The sequence below is a fragment of the Mus caroli genome, chromosome 1 (assembly GCF_900094665.2).
Source record: "Mus caroli chromosome 1, CAROLI_EIJ_v1.1, whole genome shotgun sequence".
Taxonomy (NCBI): domain Eukaryota; kingdom Metazoa; phylum Chordata; class Mammalia; order Rodentia; family Muridae; genus Mus; species Mus caroli.
Genome location: NC_034570.1, coordinates 144,264,006 through 144,275,416, shown reverse-complemented (window position 1 = coordinate 144,275,416; position 11,411 = coordinate 144,264,006). Strand labels below are relative to the sequence as shown.

The following is an 11,411-nucleotide window of genomic DNA, read 5'->3' as shown; positions in this document are numbered from 1 at the left end:
CACGCCTTTAATCCCAGCACTTGGTAGGCAGAGGCAGGCAGATTTCTGAGTTTGAGGCCAGCCTGGTCTACAGAGTGAGTTCCAGGACAGCCAGGGCTACAGAGAAATCCTGTCTCAAAAACATCCGTACGTACATACATACATACATATATACATACATACATCGCTGGACCAGAGAGGTGGCTCAGTGGTTAAGACTCTTGCCACTTTCGCAAAGGCACATATGTGCACACAGACACACAGAAATAAAAATAATAAATCTTTTTTTTTAATTCCCATCTGTCCCTAATGACTAGGAGCAATTTCTAACCAAACTCACAGTTGACCTCCTCGCTGTCTTTTTACTAGATGAAGATAGAAAAAGGACCAAGTCTGAATTTTAAAATGGACAAGCGGCCCATCTCCCTCCGGGCTCCTTCTCTGTTTATTCTTCGTGCCCCTTCCTCTCACGCAGGGGTTTCAGACCCAGCCCTTCCAGATTTAGGATTGACAGAATAAAAAAGCATTGCGGGGTCCCACTGACTGACTCTTTGTTTGAAACAGTGAATGGCACCACAGGAGAAGGCCTGTCCCTGAGCATCTCTGAACGTCGCCAGGTCGCGGAGGAATGGGTTAAACAAGGGAGGAACAAGTGAGTATAACTGAGTGAGCGACCCACTCAAGGGCAAGATCTGTGCCAGCCAGGCTCCTCCCACTGTCCCAGTCAGCTGAGGGGGGACTGGAGCTGGAGCTCGAAGGACGCTCCTTCCCTGTCTCTGGGGAAGGGCAGCCGGACCACAAAACACCCCAGCTCTTTCTTACTCAGAAACCACCCTGATCGGCCAAGTCCTCAGGGTTTCCCGTCCTTGGACTAAAGGAGAACAGGAGGGTGACCTGCTGTTGTGTGTATTATTCCTGCCTTAGGGCTTCTGTTGCTATGATGACACACCATGAGTTGAGCTAAGCAGCTTGGAGGGAAAGGGTTTATCTAGCTTATACTGCCACATCATAGTCCATCACTAAGGGGAGTCAGAGCAGGAACTCAAATAGAACAGGAACCCAAAGGTGGGAGTTAACTCAGGCCGTGGAGGAGGGGGACTTACTGGCTTGCTCCTTGTGGCTTGATCAGTTTGTTTTTATTTTATTTTTATAGTTTATTTTATTGATTTTTGGTTTTTTTGAGACAGGGTTTCTCTGTGTACCCTGGCTGTACTGCAATTCTCTGTAGACCAGGCTGGTCTGGAACTCACAGAGATCTGCCTGCCTCTGCTCCCCGAGTGCTGCTAGGGCTAAAGATGTGTGCCACCACCATCAAGGTTGTTATTTTCTTATCCGCCCTAGACCCCTCTGCCTATTATGCTAAGCCCTCCCACAGCAATCTCCATCAAGAAAATCCCCTAGACTAGTGGTTCTCAGCCTTCCTAATGCTGCGACCCTTTAATACAGTTCTTCTAGGTGTGGGGACCCCCACCCCAACCATAAAATTACTTTTGTCGCTACTTCCTAATTGTAATTTTGCTACTGTTATAAGTCATAATGTTAGTATCTGCTATGTGACTCCTGTCAGGTTGAGAACCACTGCCTTTGATTCTAGGGCCTGAAGACTTGCCTACAGGCCAATCTATGGAGGTCTTTTCTCATTAGGATTCCTTTTTTCCAGATGACCCTACCTTGTGTCAAATTGACATAAAACTAGCATTGGGTAATGCATCACACCGGGCAGCTGGAGCAACATCTTTGCCCTCAGTCTTCTTTCCATCCGATTGAGAAGCAGGTTGCAACATCCAACACTCCCCAGGTCTGATTACGTATACACGGAGACAAAGGAGTGGTTGGAAGTATTCAGATAGAGACAAGATATTGTCAGTTAGTAGTAACAGCTGAGCAAGCCCCCCCACCCTCACCTTCCTATATAGCTAAGTGTGGATTGGAGGACCCCAAAGCTGGTGTCTACATGGGGAGGCTTCTTCATCCCCAATGGTGGGATGCTAGCATAGCTTACCAGAGCGATGTTAGGTAGACGTTTTTTCTTACTATGTTTGTTTATTTTTATTTGTCTGTTTTGGGTGGTTTGGGCTTTGGGTATCATTTTGGTTTGGTTTGAGTTTTGGTTTTTCGAAGCAGGGTTTCACTCTACACCCCTGACTTTCCTAGAACTGGCTCTGTAGACCAGGCTGGCCTCAAACTCAGATTTCCACCTGCCTCTGCCTTGGAGTGTTGGGACTAAAGGTGTGCGCCACTACTGCCCCGTGGTTTGTTTTTGAACTGAAGCAGGCTGAATCACCTGCCGAGTTCCTTTATTATCATTATGATTATTATTATTATTATCATTATCATCATGATGTTTGAGAGTGTAAGCTTCTGAGTTAGAGGCCAGCCTGGTCTACAGAGTGAGCTCCAGGACAGCCAGGGACACACAGAGAAACCTGTCTTGAAACCACCCCCCACCCCAAATAAAAATAAATTTAAAAAAGAGAGTGTATGTGTGAAGGTCAGAGGACAGCTTGAAAGAGTCAGGTCTTTTCATCAAGAGGGTCCTGGGGATAGAACTCTGATCCTTAGACTTCTCAGCAAGGCTCCTTTACCCATTGACTCATCCCTCCAATCTCTTTTATTTTCCCCCAAGGGAGAGACTTTTGTTAACCTGGCTGGCCTGGTTCAACTCATTATGTAGCCAAAGGTGACCTTGAACTTTTGATCCTCCTGTCTCCACCACCCAAATTCTGGAATAGCAGGTACACAGTGTGACAGGAACTAATGCCCTAGTATTTTTATTTTATTTTTTATTTTTATTTTTTGAGACAGGATCTTTTGACATAGTTCTGACTGTGCAGTAACTCACTATATAGACAAGGCTTGCTTGAACTCACAGAGACTCACCTGCCTCTGATGCTGAGGTTAAAGGTGTGCGTACCACGCTGAGGTTAAAGGTGTGCGTACCACGTTGCTTGCTTTCTCCAGACTGCCCTATTCTTTAGACTTAGGCTCTATTCTTTAGACTTAGGCATGCTAACTAATGTCAAAGTCAGCCCCCTTCCTCCCTCTGCCATGTTGCTCTTATGTCTTTAGTTCAACGTTGTCTGTTTCTAGGCTCCTGCAGTACAAGCTTACTGTCTTTCCGTGAAGTTTCTCTTTCATTCAGTCCTGGGGCGGGAGTGGTTCTGCAGCAGTGCAAAGGTGGATTCAAGCTGGGGAAGGGGAGCTGTGAGGCCCAGAAATGCAGAACCAGGGCTGAGGTTTCCTTTGTTTGATAGAGGGCAGGAAGTCCTGCCCTGCTGCCACGCAGCTGCAGCTCCGGGAAGCTGAGGTCAGCTTTTTCTCTTCCTACAGAGGATTCCTCTTTCTGTATTCTTTTCCTCTGGAGTTTGCCCCCTCTCCCCTTGCCACTTTTCTTTTTATGAATACTTTTATTATTTATTCGTTTTATTGTATGAGTGTATGTGGTAAGTTATCTGCGCCAACGAAGTGAGCGAATGCAAGCCAAATTAAAGTAGAAAGGCAGGTTTACTGGGGAGTAGCTCTTCACCAGCCACAAAGGAAAGGGGTCAGTGCAGTTGCCATGGAGAGCGAGACAGAGCGGAAGAAAAAGAGAAAGCGTGTATGCAGAGAGAGAAGAGAGAGATGCAGAGAGAGTGGGGGAGGAGAGAACCAATGTCTGGCTGATAGGAAGCCCAGCTCATGGGCTGGAAAGTTCAGGGTAGAGGGCGGGCTGTGCCCATGCCCTGTAAGAGGTAGGAACTGAGGGATGCTGGGAGAACCTGGAGGCCAGGTCGGCTTTGGTATGTTAAATACATATCTCAGCTGCTTGTCCCGGGTCTGAAACCCAACAGTATGAAGGTGTACCACATGTGTGCTTGGTGTCTACAAAGGCCAGAAAAAGATGTCAGATTTGTTAGCATTTCTTCTAGGTCCTGCCCTACAGTTACCTGGCAACAGCCAGATGTGCCTGACTCTTATAAAGCGGGCTGCTGGCCCCCTCCTCACTCTCTTCTCTTGCTCCTCTTCTCTTATTCTCTTCCTCTCGTCCCCCTCTGTCCCCCCTCTCCCCACACCCCTCTCCCCTCCTTTTTCCATATGTTCAAGGTCAGCCTCTACTCCTTCTCTCTTTGTCTTTCTCCATCTCTTCTACCTCCTCAACTCCCTTCCCCATGCCCTAAATAAACTCTTTTTGGTTTTTGGAGACAGGGTTTCTCTGTATAGCCCTGACTGTCCTGGAACTCACTTTGTAGATCAGGCTGGCCTCGAACTCAGAAATCCGCCTGCCTCTGCCTCCCCAGTGCTGGGATTAAAGACCTGCACCAAACAAGCCCGGCTCTCTTTTCTATTCTATACCGTCCTGTGACTGTATCTCAGAGGGAAGGGATGCCTCAGCATGGGCGAGCAGAGGCAGCCCCTTCCCCTGCACCATACATGTTCATGCCTCTTCCAAACATGTCCCTGGCTTCTTTTTCTTTTTTTAATAAAACATTTGTGTTACAGACAATTGTAAGCCACCATGTTAGTGCTTGGAAATGAACCCAGGTCCTGAAAGAACAAGCCAGTGCTCATAACCACTGAGCCATCTGTCCCGTCCCATGTTATGTTCTTGGTAAACCGAGCTCATGTTCTTAGCTGCAGAGTCCTGCATGTCCTGGGAACCGAGCACACTCCCTTTAATGCCAGTCAGGACCCAGTGACCTGGCTCAGCCCTCGAATCCACATTTCCTGCTATATCTTTTACTTTAGATGAAGCTCTTGAGTATAAGAGTTCTATCTGCAGATGTTTTGAAGAAAGCCTATGTACATTTGGATCCTGAAAGAACTGCCTTGCTATGGTCTTTTACAAAAATTTTCTTTCTGCGTGCTGTTGTGTTTTATAAAAAAGAAAAGGAAGCCACGGATATGTTTGGAGGTTTGCTACTATGTGGGGGAAGGGGATTTTGCAGGCCATGCAGAGGCAACCCTTTCCCCTGAGGGACCTGCCACACAATAGTATAGAATAGAGTTTATTTAGGGCATGTGGAGGGGAGTTGAGGATGTAGTAGAGGTAGAGAAAGGGGGAGAGAGAGAGAGAAAAAGAGAGAGAGTAGAGGCTGGATATGAACAGGTGAAGAGAGATGGGGGAGAGGGAGGGCGGAGAGAAGGGACAAAGTGGGAAGAGGATAAGAGAGCAAGAGAGGAGAGTGAGGAGGGGGGCAAGCAGCCCCTTTTATAGTGAGTCAGGAACACCTGGCTGTTGCCAGGTAACTGTGGGGTGGAGCCTAGAAGAAATGCTAACACATGGGCTTGTATATAGAAAGTGTGTGACCTGTAGATTGACCATATATATTTTTTTCTAAGTGCTTCTGATCAGGTAGTCAATTTTGTTATTATAAAAAGATAGAGAGGTATTAAGATATGTTCTATGGGGGTGTGGTGAGGTATGAGGGAAAGAGGTACCTGGGGGTGGGGGGCCCATGCCAAGGCATCCCTATCCCCTGAGAGCCAAACAATGGTATAGTGTAGTATAGAGTTTATTCAGGGCATGGGGAGGGGAGCTAAGAGGGTAGTAGAGGCAGAGAGAGGGAAAGAGTAGAGAGAAGTACAAGTTGACCATGGCCATGTGGAGAGAGGGGGAAAGGGAATGGGAAGAGAGGGAGAACAAGGAGGCAAGAGGCAAGGGAGAGAAGCAATAGTAAGAGAAAGAGGAGGGGGCTAGCAGCCCCTTTTATAGTGGGCCAGGCCTACCTGACTGTTGCCAGGTAACTGTGAGGGTGGAGTCCACACTGAGTACCAACAGACAACACCAAGAACAAATAAGATTTTGTGAATTGGGAGGAAAACGGACAATTTGGAGGGCTGAGTATGATGGTGTACACACCCCTCTCCTTTTTTTTTTTTTTTTGTTCTTTTGGGGTTTGGGGGGGTTTTGTTTTTTGGGGGGTTTTGTTTGGTTGGTTGGTTGGTTTTGTTTTTGTTTTTTGTCTTTTTTCGAGACAGGGTTTGTCTGTATAGCCCTGGCTGTCCTGGAACTCACTCTGTAGACCAGGCTGGCCTCGAACTCAGAAATCTGCCTGCCCCTGCCTCCTGAGTGCTGGGCCGTGGTGTATCCCTTTAATCCCATCATAATAAGCTCCAGAACTACATAATAGAAAGAACCTATCCCAAAAATAAATAATAAAATAACTTAGGGGTAGAGGAAATGGCTCAGCAGGGAAGGCCCTTGCCCACAGCACAATCCCCCCACCCCTCCTCCACACACACTGGACTGTTGGAAGGTTGTAAGCCACGGTGTGGGTGCTGAGAATCAAACCAGGGTCCTCCTGAAGAACAGCCAGTGCTCTTCACTGCTGAGCCACCTCTTCAACCCTAAAATAACTTTGAATAGTGGCCAGTTTACTTCCTGTATGAAAACAGAGAAATACCTTTATGTACTTCTTAAAGTGGTAACACTAGGGGTTAAATTCAGAGCTGTTTCCTACGTGTTAGGGTAGTGCCCTGCCACTGAAATAGATCTCAAATATCTGTAGCCCTTTTGCATTTTTTATTTTGAGACAGGGTCTCAGTAAGTTCCCAAGGTCTCCTTAAATTTGTGATCCCCCTGCATCAGTTTTCCAAATAGCTGGGATTATGGACCCGTGCCACTAGGGCCTTGCCTACTTTTTATTCTCTATCTTTATTTATTTTAAAAATATATATATATATATATATATATATATATATATATATGTATATATGTATATGTATATGTATCTGAGTACACTGTAGCTGTACAGATGGTTGTGAACCTTCATGTGGTTGTTGGGGATTGAATTTTTAGGACCTCTGCTTGCTCTGGTCAACTCCAAAGCTTCATTTATTATTATACATAAGTACACTGTAGCTGACTTTTGACTCTCCAGAAGAGGGCGTCAGATCTCATTACGGATGGTTGTGAGCCACCATGTGGTTGCTGGGATTTGAACTCAGGACCTATGAAAGAGCAGTCAGTGCTCTTACCCACTGAGGCATCTCGCCAGCCCCTATTTATTTTCAAGACAGGTTTTCTCTGTGTAGCCCTGGCTGTCCTGGAACTTGGATCTGGCCTTGAACTCACAGAAATCCACCTGCCTCTGCCTCCTGAGTGCAGGGATTAAAGGCATGAGCCATCACACCCAGGTACTTTTGAATTTTTTAAATAATATTTTTAATTTTTTTTGAGTTTTATATAATGTATTTTAAAATTTTTGTTGTTTTGAAAACAAATAATTTCAGTAATTTCCCCAAGTTGGTCTTGAATTTGAAATCCTCCTGCCTCAGCTTTCCAAGTATCTGGGATGACAGACCTGTGCCACTAGACCCAGTTTTCATGCATTCTTGATTAGTTTTGGGGTTTGGGGTTTTTTATGTGCATGCACATAGTATATGGAGGTTAAAGGACAAGTTTGGGGAATTGATTCTCTTGTTTATGCTGTGGGTCCCAGGGATACTGGTAGAATTGATTCAACCATCTTATTAGTCTCAAGGCTAACTATTAAACCAGCACAAGCCAGAATGGTGCAGCCCTTCTTTATTCTTCTAAACTCCAGGCGATTCACATGCTTGTCTTCTGCAGGTTGGACCAGGTGGTGATTCACGTGGGAGCACTAAACGTGAAGGAGTCACAAGAACTGGTATGGCTCTGCTTTGCCATCCGGGACATATATTCTTAGCAATGATGGTTTACTTTAGTGGTTCTCAACCTGTGGGTCTTGACCCCTTGTGAGGGCGAGTCAGTGACCCTTTCACCGGATTGGGCTAAGAGTATCAGAAAACAGAGATCTTTACATATCGATTCATAACAATAGCAAAATTACAGTTCATAATTATCAATGAAAGTAATTTTATGGTGGGGGGGGTCGCAGGAGTTAGCTGGCAAATTCGAAGAGGTTGCTGCTGAACTCTGGTGTTGTCGTCTGTCTGGGAGTAGGTTCTATGGGACTACGATCACTAACTCTACTGTTGCCTTTTTTTTTTTTAAGGCCCAACATGCAGCAGAAATTGGAGCTGATGGCATTGCTGTCATTGCGCCTTTCTTTTTCAAGTCACAGAACAAAGGTAAGGAAGGACATTGGCCTGAGTGCACAATGCTTTTTCCTGTTCACCTCTTGCTTTCATTAAAATAAATATATATTTAATTCATAAACACAAACTCCTATAGACTGGAGGCGTGACATTGCAATGGATTACTGTTCCTCTTCCAAGTTCCACAGCGGAGACTGTATTAAAGCACTTGCCTTATTTTGCCAGCTTTCTTTTTTTTTTTTAAAGATTTATTTATTTATTATATGTAAGTACACTGTAGCTGTCTTCAGACACTCCAGAGAGGGCATAAGATGGTTGTGAGCCACCATGTGGTTGCTGGGATTTGAACTCAGGACCTTTGGAAGAGCAGTCGGGGCTCTTAACCACTGAGCCATCTTGCCGGCCCTTGCCAGCTTTCTCAATTAGGATTTTACAGCTGTGAACAGACATTATGACCAAGGCAAGTCTTATAAAGGACATTTGATTGGGGCTGGTTTACAGGTTCAGAGGTTCAGTCCGTTATCATCAAGGTGGGAACATGGCAGCATCCAGGCAGGCATGGGGCTGGAGGAGCTGAGAGTTCCACCTCTTGTTCCAAAGGCAGCTAGAAGACTGGCTTCCAGGCAGCTAGTAGGAGGCTCAAAGCCAATCCCCACAGTGACACACTTCCTCCAACAAGGCCACACCTCCAAATAGTGCCACTTGTTGGGCCAAGCATATACAAACTATCGCACCAGCTGATCTGGCTTATCATCCACTGAGTCCCAGCTGCGAGGTGCCTTTGTTTGGGTCAGGTGTGCACTCCTGGTGAAAGAAGTTTCAGACTCATATGTCAAAGCATGAGCGCATTTTTCTCAAAAGACAAGTATAAATGAAACTTTCATTTTTCAATTTTGAAACTACATGTCTTATTTAGAATTGATCACCAAAACACCCACTGTCTTCCAAAATAAGCTATTTTCTCCTTCTATAGTACTTTCTCTGAAGAAACTATTTGTATCCAAATATAAGGAGGTTTTGTGTGTGTGTGTGTGTGTGTGTGTATTTTGGGTTTTTTTTTTAAGATTTATTGATAGACACACCAGAAGAGGGCATCAGATCCCATTACAGATGGTTGTGAGCCACCATGTGGTTGCTGGAAATTGAACTCAGAACCTGAGGAAGAGCCTTTGGCTTGTTTTGTTTTGTTTTGTTTTTGTTTGTTTGTTTTGTTTTTTCTTTTTCTTTCTTTTTTTAAAGATTTATTTATTATTATAAATAAGTACACTGTAGCTGTCTTCAGACACACCAGAAGAGGGCGTTATATCTCATTACGGGTGGTTGTGAGCCACCGTGTGGTTGCTGGGATTTGAACTCAGAACCTTTGGAAGGCTCTTACTCTGCTGAGCCATCTCACCAGCTTTTTTTGTTTGTTTGTTTAAGATAGGCTCTCAAGAAGCCCAACCTTCCCTTGGACTCTTGTTTATTTGTTTGGGGAGGAGGCATTGAGACAGGCTATCCTGGAACTCACTATGTAGACCAGGCTAGCCTCAAACTCATATACAAATCTGTCTACTTCCGCCTCCTGAGTGCTGGTATTAGAGGCATGAGCTACCATGCCTGGCCTTTGAGCTCTTTGCATAGCAAGAAATGTTGAATTTCTGTTCTTGTCTCCACCAACAAGAGAATATGATATTTACTCCTTATTGATTAGTAATAAAAGAAATATAAAAGGGGTTGGGGGGTATAGTGTGGTTTGCAGGGTACTTGCCTAGCATGCACTGAACTCTAGGACCCCAGGTTGGCGGTACATGTCTAAAATCCCAGCCCTGAAGAGGCAAAGCAGGAAGATCAGAGGTTTAAGCCATCTTCAGCAACATGGGAAATTTGAGGCCAGCCTAGTGTTAAGTTTCAAGCTGAGGCTGACATGCTTATTTAACATGATGAAAGCGGACCTAGCTGACAGGTTCTCCAGCATCCCTCAGTGTCTGCCTGTTCAGAGTATAGCTAGCATACCTAACCCTCTATCCTCAACTTTGCCCAGTGGCTGGGCTGCCTTCCCCCAGAGGCTCTTACCTGTATAATCCACAAGTTTTCCTTACCTGGTCTTTTTGTTCCTTTGGCCTTCTGACTGTTGTACCTGGTTCTCCTCTCCCTTCCCCTCTCCCTCCTCACACAGCTAAGGGTCATGACCACCCTGGACTCTCCCAGAGGTCCCTGACTCGGGCTATGATCTCCCACTCATATCTACAACAAACTTTCTCCTCTGCCAAGCCCAGGAGCAGCCAAGTCCTTCCTTCCCCTTTCTATTTCCTTTTGTTATTCACCTAGGATATCTGCTGTCCTGATTTAGGGAGCAGGGGAGAGGGAGCTATTTGTGCAGAGGATTAAAACCATAACTAGATGCATGAATTGTTGTGGAATGTCTGCAATTGTTGGCAGATAGGAAACAATTACTCTTATAGGTAAGTAACTTATTTACTGATAGTTTGAGAATTTAGAATAGACATGATTTGTTTTGTTTTTTCAGGCTGTTTTGCCATTTTTTACATGAGCAGTTTTTCCAAAAAAAATGAACAGAGAAGTGAATTATACATAACAATTTTCCTGTGTGCTGAACATTTTTGCACTGTACATAAATTATGACACAGGGGCTGGAGAGATGGCATGGCAGTTAAGAGCACCGACTGCTTTTTCAGAGGTTCTGAGTTCAATTCCCAGCAACCACATCTTGGCTCACAACCATCTGTAATGAGATCTGATGCCCTCTTTTGGTGTGTCTGAAGACAGCTACAGTATATATATATATATATATATATATATATATATATATATATATAAACTTTTTTTTTTAAGAAAAAAGAAGGTATGACATATAACATTGTCCCGCTTTTGGGTGTCATGCAGTGTCAGCCAGCTCTAGATCTCTGAGTAGTGCTTCAGTTGACTTGGTAACCAGAGGACTCCCACTACCTCACTAAACCAGAGGCAGGCTTCTGCTCTGTCCAGATCCATCTGAAAAGGGGGAAAGTGCCCAGTGATGCCAGCCACCACTCTTATCCCTCACACACATGCTTTTTTTTGTTTGTTTTTTGGAGACAAGGTTTCTCTGTGTAGTCCTGGCTGTTCTGTAACTCTCTTTGAACACCAGATTGGCCTCAAACTCACAGAGATCCACCTCCCTCTGCCTCCCAAGTGCTGGGATTAAAGAAGTGTGCCACCGTGCCTAACACTGTTTGTTTTGTTTTGTTTTTTAAATAAAAATAAAGCTTTTTAAGCACTAGCGATTGAACTCAGGACCTGAACTATTCTGGGACAGCATTTTCCCCCTCTCTTTTTTTTTTTTTTTTTTTGTTCATAAAATGTTTTTTTTTAATTTTTAATATTTTTATTACATATTTTCCTCAATTACATTTCCAATGCTATCCCAAAAGTCCCCCATAGCGCCCCCC

General features: G+C 44.7%; 1 protein-coding gene across 1 annotated transcript in view; it reads left to right on the top strand.

Moving 5' to 3' along the window:
• The window catches only part of Npl (N-acetylneuraminate pyruvate lyase), a 41,012-nt gene that overhangs the window by 13,281 nt on the left and 16,320 nt on the right, over positions 1-11,411 (top strand). The window contains exons 4-6 of the mRNA XM_021167052.2: positions 544-631; positions 7,532-7,589; positions 7,938-8,013. Coding sequence (XP_021022711.1) covers positions 544-631; positions 7,532-7,589; positions 7,938-8,013 — 222 coding nt within the window. The remainder of the gene's footprint in view (positions 1-543; positions 632-7,531; positions 7,590-7,937; positions 8,014-11,411) is intronic.